This window comes from Neomonachus schauinslandi, chromosome 6 (assembly GCF_002201575.2).
Source record: "Neomonachus schauinslandi chromosome 6, ASM220157v2, whole genome shotgun sequence".
Taxonomy (NCBI): Eukaryota; Metazoa; Chordata; class Mammalia; order Carnivora; family Phocidae; genus Neomonachus; species Neomonachus schauinslandi.
In genome coordinates, this window is record NC_058408.1 from 114,296,388 (window position 1) to 114,321,868 (window position 25,481).

At 44.1% G+C, this 25,481-nt stretch overlaps 1 protein-coding gene across 1 annotated transcript in view; it reads left to right on the plus strand.

The window, feature by feature from the left end:
• Positions 1-25,481, plus strand: part of WDFY4 (WDFY family member 4) — a 277,946-nt gene that overhangs the window by 83,632 nt on the left and 168,833 nt on the right. The window contains 8 exon segments of the mRNA XM_021699514.2: positions 6,004-6,077; positions 8,324-8,485; positions 9,089-9,180; positions 11,082-11,181; positions 20,465-20,670; positions 21,502-21,518; positions 21,520-21,672; positions 23,761-23,886. Coding sequence (XP_021555189.2) covers positions 6,004-6,077; positions 8,324-8,485; positions 9,089-9,180; positions 11,082-11,181; positions 20,465-20,670; positions 21,502-21,518; positions 21,520-21,672; positions 23,761-23,886 — 930 coding nt within the window.

Below are 25,481 nucleotides of genomic sequence, written 5' to 3' on the forward strand. Positions count from 1 at the left end.
TTTCCAGAGTGCCCATGGGGTCAGGCACTGGCCATGTCCTGGAGACATGCTGATAACCAGGATCCAGCCTCTCGACACAGCTGCCTGGGCCCAGGACATGACCAAGTGACAGTACAATGTGCTAGACATCACAGCAAGACAGGCACAGGGCATCAGGGGAGTGGGGTGAGAGCACAGTCCATTCAGATTTGCAGATCAGGACTCTGGGGCTGAGTTGGGCAGAATGCATTCAGTGGGGGAACATTCCAGGTGGAGTGTATGCTATTTGCACACAGGAGGGATGGGAACAACCATGGGGATGTGAGAGCAAGTGGCTTGGAGGGTGCCTGCAGGGCTGTCTGTGGCAGGGAGAGGTGAGGCTGGCCGGGGGGGAGTTGAGACAGGTGGGAGATGCTAGGCTGCATGACAGGACGTGCGCTTTAGCCAGTTCCTGCTGCAGTCCTTGGAAGGACTTAAAAAATGGATTTTCTTAACTTAAAACATGATACATGCTTAGTATAGGATATTTAAATTTTAAATATTTAAAATTACAGAAAAGTTGACGGTTGTCAACTTTTAAGGCATTGCTTTTTTGTACTTTCTATGCATAATATACATATATTTTTATATCATAGTCATGATCATAGTGTAGATATAGTTTAAGTCCTGCCTCTTCTCACATAACAGACATTAAAAATATTTATTATGGACTCTTCTTTTTTCTTTTTTGGTTAAAATACTTTGAATGAAAGGGAAAAGACACTTGTCTGCTCCTCACATCTGACTATGTTAGGAAGCTCTGGAGCCTAATGCCTTTGGAGGAGAAACCATCAGCCAAGCAAGTCGCTGGCACAACCCTTACTCTCTCCTCAGAACTCCAGTTCCAAATGCTCCTGCGTTAAGAGTAAATACTATGGGGACGCCTGGGTGGCTCAGTCGGTTAAGCGTCTGCCTTCAGCTCAGGTCATGATCCCAGGGTCCTGGGATCGAGTCCCGCATCGGGCTCCCTGCTCCGCGGGGAGCCTGCTTCTCCCTCTGCCTCTGCCTCTCTCTCTCTCTCTCTCTATCTCTCATGAATAAATAAATAAAATCTTTAAAAAAAAAAAAAGAGTAAATACTATGTCTCATTACAAGATGGAGAGACAGGGAGAAACCCCCCCTAGAGCTCGTCTCCCAAAGTCTGGGACTCTAAGAACCAGACAGTGGCAAAGACACAGCCCTGGTCCATGGAAAGGCAAAATGGGGAGGAAAAGGGCTTGAGAAAGGAAGATGAGAAACATGCAAGGGGCCAGGGAATAAAAGAGGGAGGTATTTAAAACTAGAAACACATGAGTGCTAGGAAAGCCCTTATGACCTGTGCTACACTGCTGCACACCAGGTCACTGTTCGTCCCCAAGTGCATTCATGAGACCTGTCCAGTCAAGAATTCAAGGTCCCCTCCATCACATCATGCCCTTTCTTAATCTCATAGGCTCCCAGCAAGCAACACTCGTCGACTGTCCATCACTACTCCTTCAATGACCCTCACCAATAATGCTTGTTAAAGATCTGAACTTCACATTTAAAAGCATTTTTTATGGACTTTTACACGATTTGTTCTGAATCAGAATAATATCTGCCTTAGAGCAAGTTCCTGGTTTCTTCACCATTCTCCTATTGTCAAAGTCTTAGATTTTCCCCCTATATTGTTGTTTTGAATAAATGTTATTTTGTTGTTTTGTGCATACATTTCCCCTGCTCTAAAAACTATTTCCTTTGAATAAATGATCAAAGTTGAATTATTAGGTTAAAGGCTTTATAGATAAGTTTTAGATTATTGCTAAGTTTTGCGAAGCTCCTGACACCTAAGGATATTAACAAAAGAATGACATGTTAGAATTTTATTTTAGGCCTATTACTCTGGTGGCAGGAGCCCAAGGCAAGGGAGAGTGGGTTGTGAGATTGCTACAGAAATCCAGATAGAAGATTTTGAAGCCTGAATTTTGGCAAAGACAGTGGGATAAAGAGGATTAATGAAGCTCATCATTCGAATTAGAAGTGATTTAGAACTGAATGAAAGGAACACACTGTATAACAGTGCATATAACAAAGCACTGTTGGGGGGGGGGTGCTGGTGAAAGCTAGATTTAGAGGAAAATTTATAGTCATCAGTGTATATATATTAGAGAAAAGAACATTTAAAATTAATGAACAGAACTTTTAGATCAAGAAGTTAGAATGAACAAACAAAAATGGAAACACAAAAACCCCAAACAAAAAAACAAACAAAAACAAAATTCAGAGAAAGAAGGAAGGAAAAAGAGATGAGAACATTACTTAAGTAGGAAAGAAACAAATGTAGAAAGGATCACCAAGGCCAATAACTAGTTCTCATAACACAGACAGACCTGTTGAGATTGGCTAAGGGGGAAAAAACAAACAAACAGGAGGCACAACTAAATAATATTAGGAAGGAAAGGGAAGAATAACCACAGAGGAATGAGCAATTAGAAAGGCAACAAGAAAATAGGATCAACAACTTGGTGCCAATAAATGTGAACACTTAGCTCATTTGAACAATCTCCAAGAAAATTTGTTTCCAAAATTCACTCAAAAAGAAATAAAAACTCAAATGGTCCCATAACCATCAAATAACAGAATCACAGGTTTAAAATCTTACAGACAACATCCATAAGGCAAGTCCAGGCCCAGGGTGTCTATAGGGAAGTTCTTCCAGTCAGGAAATGGGCCATTCCAGCCTTATCAACTCTTCCAGGAAACTGGAAAGAGAGCACTCCCAGCTTATTTTATGAGCCAATCTTGACTGCAGAACCAAAAAAGGACAGTATGGGAAATGAAAAAGTACAGGCCAATCTTATTCATAAATATAGCTCCAAAAATCCTAAATAAAATATTAGCTAATTGAACCAGGCCCTGGATCTGGGTCTGAAGATATGGATGAGAGGGTTATGCAGGAAGCCAGCCAGGTGTGGAATATAGGCTCCTAGTGCACAAGAGGAAAGGAGACATGCATAAATGACCTCACTACATGGATAAACAGGACAGCATGCCTTGGCTGCATACCTGTACCTTCCAAAATGCTGTGGCTGAGTTCAGGCAGCTTGGCTCCAAAGCATGTCCACCAGCAGCCTGGCCCAGAAATTACCCATGGAGGAACCCACCACCCTCCTACTGCCTGCTCCTGGAATGACCATGGGTACCACACCACCCCTCCCTGAGTAAACTTTTAGGTAAGCTGGTGCTTTTAAAGCTAGAGTTAAGAATACAAGCAACCCATAAAAACCAGAAGCTAAAAAAAAAAAAAAAAAAACAAGGAAAACAAAAGGAAATGAAATAAAATTTAAAGATTAGGAGGACAAAATTTCAAAAAGAAGAGAACTTTTCCAAATGTCTGCCTCTATCAAGTAAGGGCAAGGATGTGTTAAGTTTTAGATTTTGTAATTTGTAGGACTGTGTAAAATTTGGAAGTCACTTGGAGGTCAACTGAAGGTCACTGACAGGCCTAGGAAACATAAGTAATGGGGTCAGAAGTGAGGTGGAGGGAGGAGGATGGAGTCAAGACAGTCAGTGGGCTTTTGAAGAAGAAAAAAAGAGAAGAAAATAGAAGGGAGGAAGTTTCAAGACTTAAGGGACCTGAGTCTGGTTTTAGGCTGAGGAGGAGGAAGCAATAGAAAAGGATGGTTAAAAATACCAGTGGGAAAATCACTATTGATGGGTCAAGTCCTTCCCACTATTGAGAGGGAAAGTTTAGAGATAAAAGAGTGGGTTACAAGAAAAAGGGTGGGTTCCATTCATGATGATTGGGACAGACAGTTTAAAGGGAAGAGGGAGACAGGAAGCTGAGAAGCAGGGGAGGGGCAGGAGGTTGAGAAGCAGAGAGAGATAGGAAGTTGAGAAGTAGGGAGAGACAGGAAATTGAGAAGCAGGGGAGAGACAGGAAGTTGAGAAGCAGGGGAGAGACAGGAAGTTGAGAAGCAGGGGAAAGGCAGGAGGTTGAGAAGCAGGGGAGAGACAGGAAGTTGAGAAGCAGGGGAAAGGCAGGAGGTTGAGAAGCAGGGGAGAGACAGGAAGTTGAGAAGCAGGAGAAAGGCAGGAGGTTGAGGCTTTGGGTTCCTTGAAGAAGGGATAGGCCAGCCCATTCTGAGAGTGAGGTGGTTCCAGGGGTGGGAAGAGGGCAAAATCTGACGTATTATCCATTTGATATTTAAAGAAATCTAATCCAGACATCTCAATGCAGTTCTCAGTACAGAGGTTATGTGACACAGGATAATAACCAAAAGATTCAATTATCCATGTTTCCCAAAATTCAGATACTTGGTATTATGTAATTTCTAAAGAGCTAGGCAGCCTCCAATGTGTGTGGCAGCTTTTTATTGTTCTAGTGCTCTGGAAAGGAAACAGGAATATGCTTCTGTGGGAAAGGTAAGGGCTCAGGGGCACACAAGATTGCTTGGTCCAATCTTACTATCTCTGTTCTCCCGGCACTGAGTCGGACAAAGCATTTGCTCAATGTCTGATTTCATGAATGAACGTTCCAAGTGTGCAGGCTCTTGGACTCCTACACACTGGGGCCATATCAGCCCACACCAGCTCTCCCAAATGGCAGCTGCCCTCTTCTGTGTATGCCAGGCAGCGGCTGTGCAAACAGGAGCTGGAAATCTGTCAGTGTGCTTCTGGCTTAAGAGCAATCCACTTACCCACTTATTTTACCTTGATCTACTTTGCATTCCCTCTTTTAAAAAACTTGATGGGTCCTTATTAAGTGCTCTCTATGTGGCATGTGTGGGGACTAGTCAGAGGGGTGGTCTCTACCTTCATGGGCCTCCTCAGAAACTTGAGTCCTTTGAGGCTCCTTTGCTTTCACTCCGAAGTAAGAGGATGGGGCCACGGTCACCTGCTTGATTCAAGTGAGGTCGATTATTGACCCTATGGGTCATTGTCTGCAGGAGATGCCTGTGGGGAGCGCAGTGAGGAGACAAGAGATGGACTCGATGGTCAGACAGACCAGGCTTTGAAGCCGGGCTCTGCCAATTAGAAACCGTGGGGCGCCAGGCAAGTTTCTGAGTCTCTCTGAGCGTCACTCTTCTTGGCTACTACATGCAGATAATGATACCATTTTAGGACTTTGCAGGGCACTTCTTCCCTCTGGAAAATGGTCTCATTTATATAAGTGTGAGCTCTTTTAGCTGCTCCGTGAATGCACTCTTACAATCCCACATCAAACCTTCTCCATTCTGGGCCCTAGGAAATGTCAGTATTTGGAAATAAGAAATAGTAGAGCTCTCTAAAGGGGAACAGACAGGAGACCTGAAGGCACGCCATCCACTTTGCCCCAGCAGGACGGTTAGCAGCTGCATTTTGTTTACTGTGAATGAAAACAACCTGAGTGATAAAGTTCACTCTTGGAATCTGAGTGCATTCCCTTTGGTGTGCAGCTCGCAGTGCGGCCGTGTGGGAGGGGAGGGGGCTGTGCTGCAGGTTTCACGGAGGAGGGGACTGAAGAAAGTGATGTGTGCACAGTTGGGTGCATGGTCACGGTAGCATCAAACCAGACAGGCAAGACTCATCTTCTCATTCCAGTCCTACCACTTGCTGGTGGTGAGTGGGACCTGTCCCTCAACTGGTCCGTCTCAGCCTGTTTCCTCATCTCTCGCTTGGGAAGACTGGCACTTGCCTTCCAGGCTCCAGTGAGGATGAGCTGCATATTGTGTGTGGCTATAGGGGCTCCAGGGCTGAGGGCCAGACACAGGTTACGGCAGGTGTCCTTGGTTCCAATCTAGACTCCCACTGAAGCACTGGGCAGCAGCAGAGATGGGGAAGAGAGAAATGGTGTCCGAGCTTTCCCCCGGGAAAGGCAGCCTCTAAGTTCTAGGTGTTGGGAGAGATGGTCTGATTCCTGAGCTGCTAAATGGTGCTAGTGACTTCAAGCGTAAGGAGAGCATGCTCAACCCTGTACCTGCTCACACTGCATGGAGTCCCTTCTTCACACACATCTTGGTTTCACTCTGTGCTTGTTGTCTCCAGCTCTGGATGAATACTGCGGACAACCTGGAGCACTCCCTCTTTTCCCACCTTGCGGAAATCCTTCGATCACCAAGGTAGGCCAGGCTTTGGCAGGGTGGGGGCTAGAACTAACGGCTTCGTACCAAGAAGGGGAACCGAGGGGGTGGGACAGGAAGTGGCTCAGCAACCACGGCCTTCTCCCATTTCCAGAGCACTGAGTTCCCAGGTGGCAGCACGTCTGTCTCAGTCCATGTGGGCTGCTGTAACAAAATATGATAGATGGGGTGGCATATAAGCAGCAGAAGTTTATTTCTTACAGTTCTAGGGGCTGGAAGTCTAACATCAAGGCCCTGGCAGATTCGGTGTGTGGTGAGGGTCCCGCTTCCTGGTTACGAGCAGTCTTCTCCCTATAATGTCACCTGGTGGGAGGGGTGAGGGCTCGCTGGCATCTCTTTTATAAAGGCACTAATTCCGTCACGAGGGCCCCATTCTCATGACCTGTTTACCTCCCAAAGACCACACCTCCAAATATTGTCGCACTGACGGTTAGGTTTTAACGTATGAATTTGGGGGGGGACACATTCAGTCTGAGGCAGTGTCCTTCCCAGTGGCTCACGTATGTGGGGCAAGTCTCTCCCCTGGTGGATTTGGGCCCCAGGAGGGGACTCTCCAGCTCTGCAGCTAGCACCCTCTCAGGGCTCAGCAAACGAAAACACTTCTGTATGTCCCATTTGCCCCTCAACCCACTTTCCCTCTAAGTGACTTTTTAAATTGTTCAGGGCTCTTTTGGTTGCAAGTGGTAGAGATACAATTCAAACCAACTTAGGGAAGGAAGGAAGAGAGGAAAAAAGGAAGGGAGGAGGGAGGGCAAAAGGAAGGTTGAGAAAGGGGATTTTATTGGCTCATACATTGGAATGGGGCAGATTTTCCCACGTGGCTGGGTGGCGCTCACACTGCTTCGTCTTAGACCTGTCACCCATCTTGTCCATGCTTTCTTCTGTGCTGGCTTCATGTGGGCAGACGGCAAGATGGCCTCTGCGCAGCTCCTCAGAGCATATCCTCGGCCAGCACAGGCAACACAGAGGGCTTCTTTTTTTCCTCCTTAGTCTCAGCAATAGGATGGAGTCTCACTGGGCCATCTTGGGTCATGTGGCATGACTTCACTTCTGGAAAGGGTGGAGGGGAGTTAGAACGTGGTAGGCCCCCAAAGAAAACCAGGGACTGGGATCAGAATAAGGGAGAAGGGAGGCAGGAAAGCCGCCATAGCAACCCATCTCCTTCCTCACCTGTCAGGCTGGTCACCCCCCACATCCACCTGCCTCCTCATGGAGGGCTGTTTCAACTTATCATTAGCACCTTTGATGTTTTTGAATATATTTGTGAGCATCTTTTCACTCAGTCACTCACTGGGTGTCTATTACAAACCCATTCCATTTCATACTCAGTTCTTAGTGCTAGAAGTTCAAGAAGAAAAGGACAGTCCTGTAGAGAAGGAATACAGACAAGCAGGCCTCTTAGTGCTGTGATAAGAGCACAAAACACATTGGGAGCTTGTAGGTAGATGAACGCACACCTTCCCTGTTAGGCTGATGAATACAAACCACACACAGAACTGGGCTGGTTCTGCCTCTGTGTCTATCAGGAATGTGGAGTTTGGCAGAATTTATCCTATTCGTACTGACAGGACAGCTCAAGAAGGAGCAGTCCACCCCAATTCACCCTCCTTCATCTTCCTTTTTGTCTTTCCCACTTTCTTTCTGTATTTGTTTCTAAAAGATGGACACTTATCCTGGGAGCTGTTTTCTTTGGACGGGGGGAGAATTTACTGGAAATTGAATTTGTGATTATCCTAAGAAGGAGGATGTGGATGCTTGAATTCTGTCTTTTTCCCCTTTGACTCTCAGTGGCGTGTTCATCCACTTTGTGGTTTGGGGCAGGCAGGAAGAGCACACACCCAGACAGACTCACCAAGGGCCCTGCACTCCTGGCTGTTGGAAAGTGTTCCGCGGTCACACACGAGTCTGCTGTCTTTGTTCTGAGTTTTCTGAGATGGGCATTAGTTTTCCCTGAGGCTTAGAATTTAAAAGTCAATAACTGGGGGTTGTCTTTGAAGGCAGTTTCCGGGGGTGGAAGGGCATGGGAGGCTCATCCCTGAGCAACTCTGGCACTTGGCAGACACATATTCAATGGGTGTCTGACAATATTTTGATGAGTTGCCAAGAGAGCATTGGAGTCAGAGGGCCACAGAGCAAGCCCAGTCTAGGAAACCTTTTTAGCAGAAACACAGCAAATTTGGTTCATTCCAGTAAAAGCTTTTACTGCCTCTCTCCTGGGCTCACAGGGAAGGACCCCGGAATGCTGAAGTTGCTCACCAGGCACAGCTTATACCCAAGCTCGTCTTCCTCTTCAGTGAGCCGGGCCTCACCTTCTCCAAGATCCCCACCATCATTGCCATCCTGGGCTGTCAGCTGAGGGGCCACTTCAGCATCCAGGACTTGCTCAGGTACTGTGCCAGGCTTCCCAGGGGGATGGGCAGAGCCTTGGGACTATTTCACAAGGGAATATAGGCCCCAGTTCTCTCCTGACCACACTCAACCCAGCAACATTACCCTTCAATGCTGTGACAGATTCCATTTCCTTGGAACCTTCTAGAGGTTCTGTTCAGGGTGGAGAGTTGAGAAAAGGGGCAGGTCTGTTAGACCCCCAGCAGGGCTATGTGCTCACTGCTCCCTGGTGCTCAGACACACTTATTAGGCCAAGAATTCGAGAATTTCCATGAGCACAGTCATCCTCATCAGCCATTGACTCAACAGGTCTTTTTGCAGACTTCCCAAAGGAGGGTCCCAGGTGGCATGGTATTTAGCCTTTTCCATCCTCATTGATATCTGTTCTGTTGATCTGGCAGAGCCAGAGCTAACTGCTCTGATGAATCCGGACAGATTTTAGAAGTCTCTGGAAACATTGCATTGATCACAGAATAACATGAGTCGTCTCAAACCCTCCCTTGAAGCTGATTTGGGTGGATCTATGTACAAAACCTTTATATGTATTGAGCAAACATGGGTTGAGCCCACCACTGAATGTATCCTTTTCTCTCTGCATTAAGAATTGGGCTGTTTGTTGTGTACACCCTCAAGCCTTCTTCAGTGAATGAGAGGCAGATCTGCGTGGATGGGGACCTGGACTCCTCAGTGCCTGGTGAGAAGACCTTTCTGACACCAGTCTGAAGGCAGCAGGATGAGCCTTATGGAACCCCTGGGAGCCACCTGTCATGGGGCCATTTTGTAGAGGGAAGGGCTGAGGCAAAGGAAGGGGAAGGTACCCACAACTGAGCAGTTGTTCCCAAGTACTGGCTTGTGAAGTCAGTTTTTATGAGTAGGGTTGCAATCAAATCAAATTGTATATTCTTCCTTCACAACCTAGAATGGCTTCCAAGACCTCCAGGATAAAACTCAGTTCCCTATAAGGCAATAGGTAGAATCCTTCATGATCCAGTTCCTGCCTACCTTCCTGGTTGAATCTCTCCTACCCTTGTTCCCCTGATGAGCCCCAACTTCAGCACTCTGAAGCACCTGCACATCCTAGTGTGTGATGCTCTGCCCTCCAGCCATGCTTTGCACGTGCTGTTCCCTTGACAGAAATGCCTCCCCGGTCCCACCCCACTCCGTGCTTCACCCACTGGAGGCAGAAATGCCTCCCCAGTCCCACCAAGCCAGTTAAGTCACCTCCTCTGCTTCTAAAACCCTTGGACTTACTCTAATGCACAGATTTGTGATTTGTTTCTTTGAGTTTCTCTCCTCCCAACCGGGTGCAGAACAAGAGCTCTGTCATGTTCCTTCTGCTAGGGCAGGTGTGAAGGGAACCATTACTGACCACTTTGTCCTGGGCCCTCCAGATCTGACGGGAGCCTCTAGTCACCTGTGGCCACTTAAATTTAAATTTTAATTGATAGAAGTTAAATACAATTAAAAGTTCAATTCCTCAGTCACACTAGTGACATTCCAAGTACTCACTAATCACATGAGGCTAGTGGTTATTGCATCAGACAGGGGAGATATAAAACATTCTTTTTATTGCAAAAGATTCTATTGGACAGGGCACCTGGGTGGCTCAGATGGTTAAGCGTCTGCCTTCGGCTCGGGTCATGATCCCAGGGTCCTGGGATCGAGTCCCACATCGGGCTCCCGGCTCAGCGGGGAGCCTCCTTCTCCCTCTGACCCTCTCCCCTCTCATGCTGTTTCTCTCTCGCTCGTTCTCTAAAAAATAAATAAAATCTAAAAAAAAAAAAAAAAGATTCTATTGGACAGTGTTACTCAAACTAGAAAAATTGCTCATCCTTAGGTCAAACCTGAATAGTAGGAATTACTATTCCCATTTTGCAGACAAGGAAACAGAGTCTCAGAGAGATTAAGACCTTTGGGGCCAGAATCCAAGTAGAGAGAAATCTGACCCCACTTCTCCAAGCTGCCTCATCAGTCCTATTTCTGCAGCATGGTTTGTGTGCCCTGAATTGGTTGTAAAATAACCGGCTAACCAAGGGAATGAATGAATGAATGGATAATGGGACAAAAGTAAGCTTATTTAGTCACCCCTCCTTCTTGTATGGACTTCATTCTGAACTCTGCAATTCAAGCTCCGTTTTTAGTGTGACATCGGCATGCTGAAGGCCTAGCCTGGAAGCACATTAAGAACAGGAATTAAGATCGAGTACTAAAAATCTCCACCACTCTGTTCCCAGTGCCTCCCATAATTCCCAGCATGTAGTAGGTGGTCAAGAAATGTTGCAGCCTATGATAATGGAAAAAAAACATTCTTCTACTGGAAGATAAATTTGACCTTATTTTTAGGATTTTTTTTGGGGGGGTGGTGCTGGGAAGCATCAAAAAAATCTCCAGTTAAAGGGAACTTTAGGAACATTTCCTGAAATTCTTTTTAAGCATTGCATAGAAGTCTAGACTCAAATGCCAAAATTTCGAGTCTCATCCATGCCTAAATTCCTGAGTGAACTAAGCATTTGGTGAATACGATTGCTTACTGCAGCAAATATTATGTCTCTTTACATCCGTTTTCTCTCAAATCTGAATTTCCCTTTTTTGTAGCTGGAAGCCAAACATCTGGAAAGACAATCTGGCTCAGAAACCAGTTGCTGGAGATGCTGTTCAGTGTAATATCTTCCTCCCAACTTCATCTGTCCTCTGAGTAAGTAGCTCCAGGAAGAACGATTTGGCATGAGGTTGCCTCATACAGGGTGCAGTATTAAAACCTTTTCTTAATGAAAAGTTTAGCATCTCCGAGTCGGTTTTCTGCAGTGTGTTTCCTGCACCAGTCAGAAAGAAAATTATACTCTCTCCACCCAATAAAGCAGACCTTGCCCTAAAATATTCTGATGCAGATGTGCAATGGGCGTGAGTAACTCAGAACAGATTTGGTATAATTACAATAGCTCCTTTTGTCACCACTGCTATAGTGTAATTGTTATTGTTTTGGCATTAGTGACAATTACTGATTTTGATGTCCTGTACTTGGCAGACAATAGAATGGAGAAATGGTTAGCCTAAATAACATCTATCAAGGAAAAGGCTTGCCAAATTCTTCTGCTATTTACTGTCAGTTTTTTAGTTATTTTTCCAAGTTGGAAAAAGAAGTATCTGCCTTCAATTAACTTTAAAACAATGTGTAACCCCAAAATTTCATTAACGCTCTCCCCTTGACTGCCTGCTTTATGTCCAACTCCGGAGTCATTTGTTCAACAACTATTTCTTGAGCAACTACTGTGTGCCAGACACTGTTCCTCACTTTGAGAATGCAGTGCTGAGGAAGTCAGTCTAGATACTTGCTCCTGCTGAGTTGCCATTTTCGTGTGTATGTATGTTGGGGGACAGAGGAATGGGGTAGGGAGTCACCCTTCAGTAAAACAGGCTTGCAAGTAGTGCTTTAAAAGTCTGCATTCCTAGGGGCACCTGGGTGGCTCAGTCCGTTAAGCGGCTGCTTTCGGCTCAGGTCATGATCCTGGGGTCTTGGGATCGAGCCCCACATCCGGCTCCCTGCTCAGCGGAGAGCCTGTTTCTCCCTCTCCATCTGCCTGTCACTCTGCCTACTTGTGCTCTCTCTCTGTCTCTCTCTCTGTCAAATAAATAAATAAAATCTTTAAAAAAAAAAATAAAAGTCTGCATTCCTAGAATCTAAGCATGGTAGAACTGGAAGATGCCCTGGAGATGAGCTAGTCCAACTCTTTCCTTTTTCATCTTTTTGAATGATAATATAGTGTAGTGCTTAAGCACTAGGGCTCTGATCTCTGGACCTCCTGGGTTCAAAGCCCAGTTCTGCTTCCAGAGACTTGGGGAGGTTAGTTAAGCCTTCTATGCCTTCTTCTGCTTATCTATCTGAGGATAAAATTAGTACCTGCTAAAGATGGACGTTAATATGTGGGTAGCCCTAAGCACAGTGTCTGGGATACTATAAGTACTCCATAAGCTAACTGCTATCATCATCATTATCTCACCATCACTGCCATCATCGTCATCATCATAACCACCACCACCACCATCACCATCACCATCATTATCATCATCACTACCACCATCATTATCATCACCATCACCATCATTATCATCATCACTACCACCGTCATCATATTATTATCATCACCGTCATTATCATCATCATTACCACGATCATCATCACCACCACCATCAACATCAAGAAAAATGACCAGAGCTCAACAAGAGCCCTGCCAAAGTCATCAAGTTAGTCAAAAGAGGCAGGGATAGAAGGGAGGACAGTTTCTTGACTCCTAGCCCAGTGGCCACAGCCTCACTCCTTAGTCTGGCAGCTGGCACTGAGAACACTGCCCAGCAAAGATGGGCCCTTCTCTGGCTCCCAGGAGGCAGTCTTTTGCTGAGCCATTAACCCTGAGGTTTCGTTGCCCACCTCCCTGTCCTCCAGTCCCTTCTAGCAAGTTTGTATTCTCCAAACTCATCATTTTTAAATTCATTTTTGAAAGTGACAGTTAAACATGTATTTTGCCTAAACTGATAAAATTGCATAAATATTTTTTAATTAATTTTTTTGATATGGTGTTCCATGATTCATTGTTTGCGTATAACACCCAGTGCTCCATTCAATACGTGCCCTCTTTAATACCCATCACCAGGCTAACCCATCCCCCCACCCCCTCCATTTTAGAACCCTCCCTTTGTTTCTCAGAGACCATAGTCTCTCATGGTTTGTCTCCCCCTCCGATTTTCCCCACTTCATTTTTCCCTTCCTACTATCTTTTTTTTGTTTTTAACATATAATGTATTATTTGTTTCAGAGGTACAGGTCTGTGATTCATCAGTCTTACACAATTCACAGTGCTCACCATAGCACATACCCTCCCCAGTGTCCATCACCCAGCCACCCCATTCTTCCCACCCCCCACCACTCCAGCAACCTTCAGTTTTTTTCCTGAGATTAAGAATTCCTCATATCAGTGAGATCATATGATACATGTCTTTCTCTGATTGACCTATTTCACTTAGCATGATAGCCTCTAGTTCCATCCATGTTGTTGCAAATGACAAGATTTCGTGTTTTTTTTTGTGTGTGTGTGATTGGCTGCATAATATTCCATTGTGTATATATATATATGTATATATATATATACCAGATCTTCTTTATCCATTCATCTGTTGATGGATATGTTGGCTCTTTCCATAGTTTGGCTATTGTGGACATTACTGCTCTAAACATCGGGGTGCACGTACCTCTTGGGATCACTACATTTGTATCTTTGGGGTAAATACCCAGTAGTGCAATTGCTGGGTCGTATGGTAGCTCTATTTTCAACTTTTTGAGGAACCTCCATACTGTTTTCCAGAGTGGCTACACCAGCTTCCATTCCCACCAACAGTGTAGGAGGGTTCCCCTTTCTCCGCGTCCCCGCCAACATCTGAAATTTCCTGACTTGTTAATTTTAGCCACTGGTGTGAGGTGGTATCTCATTGAGGTTTTGATTTGGATTTCACTGATGCCGAGCGATGTTGAGCACTTTTTCATGTGTCTGTGGGCCATTTGGATGTCTTCTTTGGAAAATTGTCTGTTCATGTCTTCTGCCCATTTCTTGATTGGATTCTTTGTTCTTTGGGTGTTGAGTTTGATAAGTTCTTTATAGATTTTGGATACTAGCCCTTTATCTGATATGTCATTTGCAAATATCTTCTCCCTTTCTGTCGGTTGTCTTTTGGTTTTGTTGACTATTTCTTTTGCTGTGCAAAAGCTTTTTATCTTGATGAAGTCCCAATAGTTCATTTTTGTCCTTGCTTCCCTTGCCTTTGGCAATGTTTCTAGGAAGAAGTTGCTGCAGCTGAGGTCGAAGAGGTTGCTGCCTGTGTTCTCCTCTAGGATTTTGATGGACTCCTGTCTCACATTGAGGTCTTTCATCCATTTTGAGTCTATTTTTGTGTGTGGTGTAAGGAAATGGTCCAGTTTTATTCTTCTGCATGTGGCTATCCAATTTTCCCAACACCATTTGTTGAAGAGACTGTCTTTTTTCCATTGGATATTCTTTCCTGCTTTGTCAAAGATGAGTTGACCATACAGTTGAGGGTCCATTTCTGGGCTCTCTCTTCTGTTCCATTGATCTATGTGTCTGTTTTTGTGCCACTACCATACTGTCTTGATGATGACAGCTTTGTAATAGAGCTGGAAGTCCGGAATTGTGATGTCACCAGCTTTGCTTTTCTTTTTCAACATTCCTCTGGCTATGCAGGGTCTTTTCTGGTTCCATACAAATTTTAAGATTATTTGTTCCATTTCTTTAAAAAAAGTTGAGGGTATTTTGATGGGGATTGCATTGAATGTGTAGATTGCTCTAGGTAACATTGACATCTTCACAATATTTGTTCTTCCAATCCATGAGCATGGAACGTTTTTCCATTTCTTTGTGTCTTCCTCAATTTCTTTCATGAGTATTTTATAGTTTTCTGAGTACAGATCCTTTGCCTCTTTGGTTAGATTTATTCCTAGGTATCTTATGGTTTTGGGTGCAATTGTAAATGGGATCGACTCCTTAATTTCTCTCTCTTCTGTCTTGTTGTTGGTGTATAGGAATGCCACTGATTTCTGTGCATTGATTGTATATCCTGCCACTTAACTGAATTCCTGTATGAGTTCTAGCAGTTTTGGGGTGGAGTCTTTGGGGTTTTCCACATAAAGTATCATATCATCTTCAAAGAGTGAGAGTTTGACTTCTTCTTTGCCAATTTGGATGCCTTTTATTTCTTTTTGTTGTCTGATTGCTGTGGCTAGGACTTCTAATACTATGTGGAATAGCAGTGGTGATAGTGGACATCCCTGCCGCGTTCCTGACCTTAGGGGGAAAGCTCTCAGTTTTTCCCCATTGAGAATGATATTCACTGAAGGTTTTTCATAGATGGCTTTTATGATATTGAGGTATGTACCCTCTATCCCTACACTCTGAAGAGTTTTGATCAAGAAAGGATGCTGTACTTTGTCAAATGCTTTTTCTGCATCTATTGAGAGGATCAGATGGTTCTTGTTCTTTCTTTTATTAATGTATTGTATCACATTGATTGATTTGCAGATGTTGAACCGACCTTGCAGCCCAGGAATAAATCCCACTTGGTTGTGGTGAATCCTTTTAATGTACTGTTGGATCCTGTTGGCTAGTATTTGGTGAGAATTTTTGCATCCATGTTCATCAGGGATATTGGTCTGTAATTCTCCTTTTTGATGGGGTCTTTGTTTGATTTGGGGATCAAGGTAATGCTGGCCTCATAAAATGAGTTTGGAAGTTTTCCTTCCATTTCTGTTTTTTGGAACAGTTTCAGAAGAATAGGTATTAATTCTTCTTGAAATGTTTGGTAGAATTCCCCTGGGAAGCCATCTGGCCCTGGGCTCTTGTTTCTTGGGAGATTTTTGATGACTGCTTCAATTTCCTTAGTGGTTATGGGTCTGTTCAGGTTTTCTATTTCTTCTAGGTTCAGTTTTGGTAGTTGATACCTCTCTAGGAATGCATCCATTTCTTCCAGATTATCTAATTTGCTGGCATAGAGTTGCTCATAATACGTTCTTATAATTGTTTGTATTTCTTCGGTGTTGGTTGTGATCTCTCCTCTTTCATTCATGATTTTATTTATTTGGGTCCTTTCTCTTTTCTTTTTGATAAGTCTGGCCAGGGGTTTATGAATCTTATTAATTCTTTCAAAGAACCACCTCCTAGTTTCGTTGATCTGTTCTACTATTCTTTTGGTTTCTATTTCATTGATTTCTGCTCTGATCTTTATTATTTCTCTTCTCCTGCTGGGTTTAGGCTTTATTTGCTGTTCCTTCTCCAGCTCCTTTAGGTGTAGGGTTAGGTTGTGTACTTGAGACCTTTCTTGTTTCTTGAGAAAGGCTTGTATTGCTATATACTTTCCTCTTAGGACCGCCTTGCTGCATCCCAAAGATTTTGAATAGTTGTGTTTTCATTTTCATTTGTTTCCATGAATTTTTTAAATTCTTTAATTTCCTGGTTGACCCATTCATTCTTTAGTAGGATGCTCTTTAGCCTCCATGTATTTGAGTTCTTTCTGATTTTCCTCCTGTGATTGAGTTCTAGTTTCAAAGCATTGTGGTCCAAAAATATGCAGGGAATGATCCCAGTCTTTTGGTGCCAATTAAGACCTGATTTGTGACCTAAGATGTGATCTATTCTGGAGAATGTTCCATGGGCACTAGAGAAGAATCTATTCTGTTGCTTTGGGATGGAATGTTCTGAATATATCTGTGAAGTCCATTTGGTCCACTGTGTAATTTAAAGTCTTTATTTCCTTGTTGATCTTTCCTTAGATGATCTGTCCATTTCAGTGAGGGGGTTGTTAAAGTCCCCTACTATTATTGTATTGTTGTCGATGTGTTTCTTTGATTTTGTTATTAATTGGCTGCTCCCATGTTAGGGGCATAGATATTTACAATTGCTAGATCTTCTTGTTGGATAGACCCTTTAAGTAGGATATAGTGTCCTTTGTCATCTCTTATTATAGTCTTTGGTTTAAAATCTAATTTGTCTGATATAAGGATTGCCACCCCAGCTTTCTTTTGGTGTCCCATTAGCATGGTAAATGGTTTTCCACCCCCTCACTTTCAATCTGGAGGTGTCTTTGTGTCTAAACTGAGTCTCTTGCAGGCAGCATATCGATGGGTCTTGTTTTTTTTATCCAATCTGATACCCTGTGTCTTTTGATTGGGGCATTTAGCCCATTTACATTCAGGGTAACTATTGAAAGATAGGAATTTAGTGTCATTGTATTGCCTGTAAGGTGACTGTTACTGTATATTGTCTGTGTTCCTTTCTGGTCTTTGTAACTTTTAGGCTCTCTCTTTGCTTAGAGGACCCCTTTCAAGATTTCTTGTAGGGCTGGTTTGGCGTTTGCAAATTCTTTTAGTTTTTGTTTGTCCTGGAAGCTGTTTATCTCTCCTATTTTCAGTGACAGCCTAGCTGGATATAGTATTCTTGGCTGCATACTTTTCTCATTTAGTGCTCTGAATATATCATGCCAGTCCTTTCTGGCCTGCCAAGTCTCTGTGGATAGGTCTGGTGCCAATCTAATGTTTCTACCATTGTAGGTTACAGACCTCTTGTCCTGAGCTGCTTTCAGGATTTTCTCTTTGTCTGAGACTCGTAAGTTTTATTATTAGATGTTGGGGTGTTGACCTATTTTTATTGATTTTGAGGGGGGGTTTTCTGTGCCTCCTGGATTTTGATGCCTATTTCCTTCCCAAATTAGGGAAGTTCTCTGCTATAATTTGCTCCAATATAGCTTCTGCCCCTCTCTCTCTTTCTTCTTCTTCTGGGATCCCAATTATTCTAATATTGTTTTGTTTTATGGTATCACTTATTTCTTGAATTTTGCCCTTGTGATCCAGTAGTTGTTGATCTCTCTTTTTCTCAGCTTCTTTATTTTCCATCATTTGGTCTTCTATATCACTAATTCTCTCTTCTGCCTCATTTATCCTAGCAGTTAGAGCCTCCATTTTTGATTGCACCTCATTAATAGCCTTTTTGATTTCGACTTGGTTAGATTTTAGTTCTTTTATTTCTCCAGAAAACGTTTCTCTAGTATCTTCCATGCTTTTTTCAAGCCCAGCTAGTATCTTTGTAATCGTCATTCTGAACTCTAGTTCCGACATCTTACTAATGTCCGTATTGAGTAGGTCCCTGGCAGTTGGTACTGCCTCTTGTTCTATTTTTTGAGATGAGTTTTTCCATCTTGTCATTTTGTCCAGAGGAGAATAGATGAATGAGAGAACAAAATGCTAACAAGGTAACAACGACCCAGAAAAATATACACTGAACAAATCAGAAGAGACCCAAAACTGGGGGAAAAGAAAGGGAAAGAAAGAAAAAAGAACAAAAGGATATGATCAAATATGATCAGGCTGGTGAATAGATCAGTGCCACACACTAGATTTTGGCCGTATTTTGGTCTGTTAGAAGAAACTGCCTCCCAAAATTTTAAAGAAAGAAAAAAATATATGTACAAAAATAAGGGTAAATACGGTGAAGGGATGGACTATGACTGTAAAGATGAAAATTATAAAAGATTTTATAAAAGGAATTGATAAGAAATTGGTTGAAAAAAGAAAGAAGAGAAATTTAAAAAATAAAAAAAAGGAGAGAATGTGATCAGGCAGGAGACTAGAACAAAGCCATACACTAGAGATTTAGGGTATATTTTGGTCTGTTAGAAGAAACTGTATCCCCAAATTTTAAAGCAAGAACAATTTGTATATATATACCAAAAATAAGGTTAACTACAATGAAGGGATAAAATATGACTCTAAAAATGAAAAATAAAACAGATTTTTAAAAAAGGAATTGATAAGATATTGGTTGAAAAAAGGACAGAAAAATTCAAAAAAGAAAAGAAAAAGAAAAAAAAGAAAATTAAAAAAATTATCTTTGAAAGACTAAAGAATCAGGGGGGAAAAAGCCATGAATTCTATGTGCTATATTCTCCTAGTGCTGGAGTTCTGCTGTTCTCATTGATGGGTAAACTTGGTCTTGGTGGGCTGATCTTCTGGGGGAGGGGCCTGTTGCCATTGTTCCCAAATGTCTTTGTGGAAGGTGGAATTGCCCCGCCCTTGCCAGTCCGGGCTAAGTATTCTGCTCGGGTTTGCTCTCGGGAGCTTTTGTTCCCTGCAAGCTTTCCCTACAGCTTTGGAGGCCGAGAGTGAAAATGGCAGCTTCCCAATCTCCGCCCCAGAGGAGCCGAGAACTCGGGGCCCCGCTCCTCAGTGCGCCCACAGAGAAAAGCAGTCAGTCACTCCCATCTCCCCGGTCTCCGGCTGCACTTCGTGCTCACCTGGCCTGTAACCAAGTGTTTCTATCTCTGGCACCCAACTAGGTGTGGAGTCTCCAAACCCAGCAGATCCCTGCGGTGCACTCCCGCGCCGCTCCTCCCCGGGGGAGGAAGGGGAGTCTCCCCGGATCTGCCCTTGTTGGGTCCCTGCTGGAGGAGCAGTGGCCCGACTGTGCCATGGATCACGGTTTATGGCCACCCCAAGCTGAGAGCCTGCACCTTGGCTCCATCTCTGCAGCCGGCTTCCCCGCTCCAATACCTGGGAGCTCTGCCGCACTCAGGCACCCCAGGTCTTTCTATGACCCTGAGGGTCCTGAGACCACACTGTCCCATGAGGGTTCCACCCCCCGCTTAGCCACTGGAGCAATGTCCCACAGCAGGGCCGACATCTAAAAGTTCAATTTTGTGTTCCGTGGCTCTATCACTTGCCAGAATCGGCCGATGGAGGCCGCCTCACCTACCGTCTATCCTCCCGAATATCGCCTCTGATTCACTTCTCTGCACATCCTACCTTCCAGAAAATGGTCGCTTTTCTGTTCAGAGAGTTGCTGCTATTCTTTTCTTCGATCTCCTGTTGAGTTCGTAGGTGTTCAGAATGGTTTGATCCCTATCCAGCTGAATTCCTGGGACCAGATGAAATTTAGGTCTCCTACTCCTCCGCTATCTTGCTCCTCCACCTACGTTGCATAAATATTGGACTATTCCATTTAGATTAATTTTGACCCATGGATTTGAAAAGGGAGTTAACTAACCATTATGTGTTTTATGTGACTGTATTGATATAATTAGATGGGTGGCTAGTCAGACTCTGTAAGTATGAATACTAGTGGATAGGGCTATCATGGGGCCTGCACATTTGTACATCTGTTGATACAGTTTTCAATTGCTTTGAATAGTTTAGCCAACTTACACTTCAGCTGTTAATAAACATATTCAGCCATTTAACAGCAACTTTGCCAGCATTTTATTTTACCGTTCCTTAAAAATATAACATGTTCTTTGCTAAGTAACATCCAGATTAACCTTAATTTGCCTCTCCTAGGTGACAAGTGAGGCTGGACATTATTTATATTTTCTGGACATGTTCTTTGCTCACAGACTGAGAGATAATTTATTGCATTTATTGACCCCCGCAGGACAAAGGAAGAGATGTTTCTGAACCTGGGGCCTGACTGGTTCCTGCTCCTTGTGCAGGGCCATGTGCATCCCAGCACCACTGTGTTGGGGTTGAAACTGCTGCTGCACTTTTTGGCAAGCCCCTCCCTCCGCGGGAAATTTAAAGATGGCCTGTGTGCAGGATCCTGGGTGGAGCGCAGCTCAGAGGGCATGGACATTGTGATAGGTGAGTGTGAGGCCTTTTCCAGGAGGTGGGGCGCCACCTCATCCTGGGCTGTGAGTGAGGACCTGCCAGGCTCCTTCCTGCTTGGGGCCTTCACAGCTCTTGCAGTAGGATCACCTTGACCCCTGACCCTAATCAGCCCCAGTCCCCTCCTACTTCCTGGACAGGATCCTCTTTTGTCCTCACTGCTTTCCAGATGCTGGGAGCTTCCTTCCATTGCTCAAAATCTCCTGAGCTCTTTTCGTCTTCCTGAAATGTTTCCCCCAACCCACAACACCAGCAAGGCTCTCCTGGCTGGTGTGGGTTCATCTCTCAGGTCTCAGTTCAAATGCCATTTCCTCCAGGAGAGGAGGGTCCCACCTGAATTAGGGTGCCTCTGTTATACTCTCTTTGCCCCAATTACTTTTCTTTAAGGTGCTTGTCACAATTCACAAGCATATATTTATTTTGGTATTTAATTCCTTAATGTCCCTCCCTCCCACTACATTCTAAGTACTTGGTGAGGGTCTGGGGTTCTGCATATTTTGTTGAAATGCTATGTCTCTATTGCTTAGTATAAAGTTGCCCTAGTTCCTCTAAGGTGGTAGGCACGAAGTAAGTATCTGTTTTTGAATAAACGAATGAAGGAATGAATGAGTATGTCAGGAATAGGAAAAGGAACTCTTGTTGAATACTTTCTTATGCCCATGTATGTATGACATACATTTCTATCTGGCATTTCTATGGGATGGGTAGGTGGCAGGGAATTCCTTTGTGTGCCCAATCCCCACATTGACCAGAAGCAATGGCAATTGTTCTCAGTTGGATTTTGTGCCCCTTCCACCTGATCAATAGATAACCTGAAGAGCCAGCCCCCCCACGCCTGACCAGAGCCCCTGCCTGCTTCCTGGATTCCGTGTCTTGAAGGACTTTCTGGGCCACCATGTGCATATTCCAGAAGTCTACCTCATTGTGTCCACCTTCTTCCTGCAGATGCCACTTACAGAGCTGATGGATAGACCCAAAGTATGTTCTTGGGGTGCCCCTGGGAGGGAGTGACACCCCTGGTTTTCTGATCCCATGTGACCAAGATGGTTCCCTAAGATTCTCCATCCCTACCTCCATCCATTCCTCCAACTCGTGTTGTGTTCTGACCCACTTCCTTCCCTCGCAGTGCCACCCCCTTGGCTAGCCCTTCAGATCCCCTGAGCTCCTGGGCCTCTGCCTCTCATCCTCCCTGCCAGCAGGTCTGTGTTTTAAGTCTTTCTCCTTCTGGGCATGGCTAGAGAAGTCACATGATGATGGGAGTGGCACAGGGAGGCGAATTGCTGCCACCACAGAATTAGATCCTCAGTTTATGCCTTCTGAAAAAGCATGTCTCTTTACCTTAGCCATGCCCCTCAATTCCCCTACATTTTAGTGTAAACCATATATCCTCTCAAGCTTTCTGCCCCAAAGCTGCCCTTTGCTAGATGACTTACCTCACCTTGGGAGTGGAGGACCCCAGAGGGGGGCATTGCCTTGGCACCCCACTTTCCACCACCTGTTTATGCCATGACCCTCTTCCTCACCCTCTTTCTATTGCCACTGGCAAAGGGTAGCTCTTCCAGGCTGCTCCAGGCTTCTTTCCTGAGTGACCTCACCAGTGGTTGGGCCTTCTTTCTCCTGTATTTCAGCACCTCCTTTTCTATGGACTCTTTCCTCATAGACCATATGTACAATGAACTGTGTCCCACCTAAAACCAGAAGCTGCCCCCTTGACTCACACTCTTGACCAACTGCTGTCTTATTTATCATCCTCCTGTCCTTCTTTAGCCAAATTTCTCCAAAGAAGAGCCTACACTCTCTACGTATACCTTCTCACCATACACCCACTCACTCATTCATTTGCACCACATCCGAAGCTTCATGATCCCCCCTGTGGGATTGGGTTCAGACTCCATAGCCGGCATCAAGACCCTTTGTGATTGGGTGCCTGACCAGCTTCTTTGCTTGCCTGCCCTTTGTGCTGTGAACCTCCTGAGTCACCTCTCCAATAAGACCAGCTGCTTTGTGCTTACCTCCCCTGTGCCTTTAAAGAGCTCTTACTCCCATGTCACCTGCCTGGTGAGGGGGTCATCCCTCAGCACTCAGCTCAGATTCCACCTCCTGCTTAGATCCCTAGACAGGGGGACTCATTCCCTTCTGTGTGCCTTAGCACACCTTCCCCTTATATGGCCCTGACACAGTTACATGATTTCCTCTCTCCTTAGCCCCTGAGCTCCTCAAGAACAGACCCTACTTCTTACCTTCCTGGGTGCCTGAAAAATAGCAGATTCAGAAATTGTTTCTCAGTCTCAATTGAGTTGAGTTAAATTGCACTGAGTTGAAATTGGGGGAGGGGCATGACTCTGTAAATAGAAGGCTAGAAAATTTACCTGTCTTGCACATCCTTATATTTGACCTATCTAAATCTTGATATATGCTAATAGTATTAGAGATCACACTTCAAAATAAAGTTCTTAATATGCTGTGCTAGGTTCACCGAAACACTGTATTTCTATTTCTCCAAAAATGTATCATAGGGAACAAACATCTGCTGAATGTCAGGACCCGTGATAGATGTTTTACATATTTTATTTTGCTTGATATTTATAACCATCCCATGGGGTAGAGAATGTAATTTTCATTTTACAGAGAAGGAAACTGAGAGGCTGAATAGATTGCATAAGCCCAGCTTTTCAAGAGGCAAAGTCAGATCGCCCCGCTGGTCAACCCCCATGTTCCCTCTGCTACATTTGGCACTTTCCCCAAAGCCTTTGAATTCCTCATATGTCCTCTGTAATCTCATTTACAAAAATTCATTGAAGTTGATTGTGATCTCAAACCAAATGAAATAACTAAATTTGATGCAAATTGCTGGTCGGTCTGCAGCATCTCCTTGGAGGTGTGTATTTCCCTTATGCACCACTGAGGGGGCTGAAGTTCTCCACATGGGCTAGCCACCTCAGCTGTTACTGTGCTGTTTTGCCTTTCCCACTCAGGCCCCCTGGGAAACACGATGTGCTGGCTGAAAAGCCAGTCCCCTTGGTGTGCCTCCGTATGTCTCTCTACAGCCCTTGCCCCCTCTTTCAGGAGAGCCTGGATGCCATGCTCCAGTGGCTCCTGCAGAAGCACCACAATGAAGAAGTCCTCCGGGCTGGGTTGTGCACTGAAGGTGCCCTGCTGCTTCTGGAAATGCTGAAAGCCACCATGAACCAGGTGAGGCCCATTCCCCACATCTCATGAGGAGGTTCTGATGGGAAGACAAGTTTGGAAGAGTCACCTTGACTTTTTCCAGCAACTTCCCTTGCTGATAATTAGCAAGTGTTATTCAGAATTCTTGATAGAAAAGGCAAGGTGGGTTCCTTGTGATAACTTGGGTGCTCAGTGGAAAACCCAGCCTAAGTGTCCCCAGTGGAGTTTATGCACTCTTGCCAGAAGACATCTATTTCCCGTTTGTTTACATATTTGAGTTTTTTCACTGGGAGATTTAATGCCTTCAGTCAGGGGAACATTTCTGAGCAACTGCTTTAGGTCAGGAGCTTCAGGGGCTGGTAAGGGGTGGAACGGGACCTCTTCCCTCAAAGAGTTAACTTCCACCGTGACAGGTGGGCCTCACACATGAGCGAGCTGTGAGGTAGAAACCTGTTAGAGAAGACAGATGCCCACCAACTACATACATGTCATGGAGAGCCATTAACTCAGGCCTTCAGGGTCCACTAGAGATAGGTGAAGAGGTCATTTTTGACATGAAGGCAAGTGTGAGGGGGTGAAGGCCTTGTGGCCTGTGAATGGGAGTAATTGTGAGCCAGAGCAACAAGAATTTGCATGGAGGCTAAAAACTTCTGACTTCATTCTGTAGACCCCAAATGTTGACTGGAGGCTTGATTCTGTGTGGGGAAACCTTATTGCTTCTGTAAAATGATGCATGCTTACCCTTTACAATTTAAACAAAAGAGAAAAATAGAAAGTAAAAATCACCTGAAACACACCCATGCAGAGATAACCACTGTGAACTTTAGTGGAATGTTCTTCCAGACACCTAAGATTATACCATAGTCTTACAGAGGGTTAAGCCGCATAAACCCCTCTTGCCTCTTTTTCTCAACATGTTGTTGGGAATTATCTATATTTGTACATGGAAATTTGTTGTTTTTAAGAATGTTCATTGCTACAAAAAGTCTGTAATAAACTTTCTCTAGCAGATATCCTTTCTCTGTAGTTTGATATTCTTCTTAGTGTGAATTCTGGGATGTAGGATAGTGGGTCAAAGTGTCCTTCATGTATTTTCTTTTGGACCCACTTCTCAGGAAGATTGCCTTAGACATTATACATGCATGTTCCTCCATCTAATGTACATCCCGCCATCTTGTATAGGAGTGCCCAGCCCAGTCCTCACAGCCCCAGCTGTTGGGTCTTGGCTTTTGATCCAGTTTAAGAGTCACATCTGTAATATACCAGATAACGATTTCATGTTTGACATTATAATGTAAATGATTGGTCTTTTTTTTTTTTTTTACTCCTCTCACCATACTATAGATTTTCTTTATTTTACATGCTTTCATGTTATTCATTTTGTTTGCTTTTTAAAAATAACATTAACTGGTTAGAAAGGTAACAAACTCTTAATGCTACAAACAGCAAATATGCATTTTTTCAGGCACCCAACGTCAAAATTCATTGAACATTAGGTCTATAATGGAACCATGAGTAAATTTTCCAAAGGAGGAAAATGTACTGTTCACATGCTCTGACTAGGACAAAACAAAATGAAATGGATAACAACAATAAAAAACAAAAAGTTTAACCACATG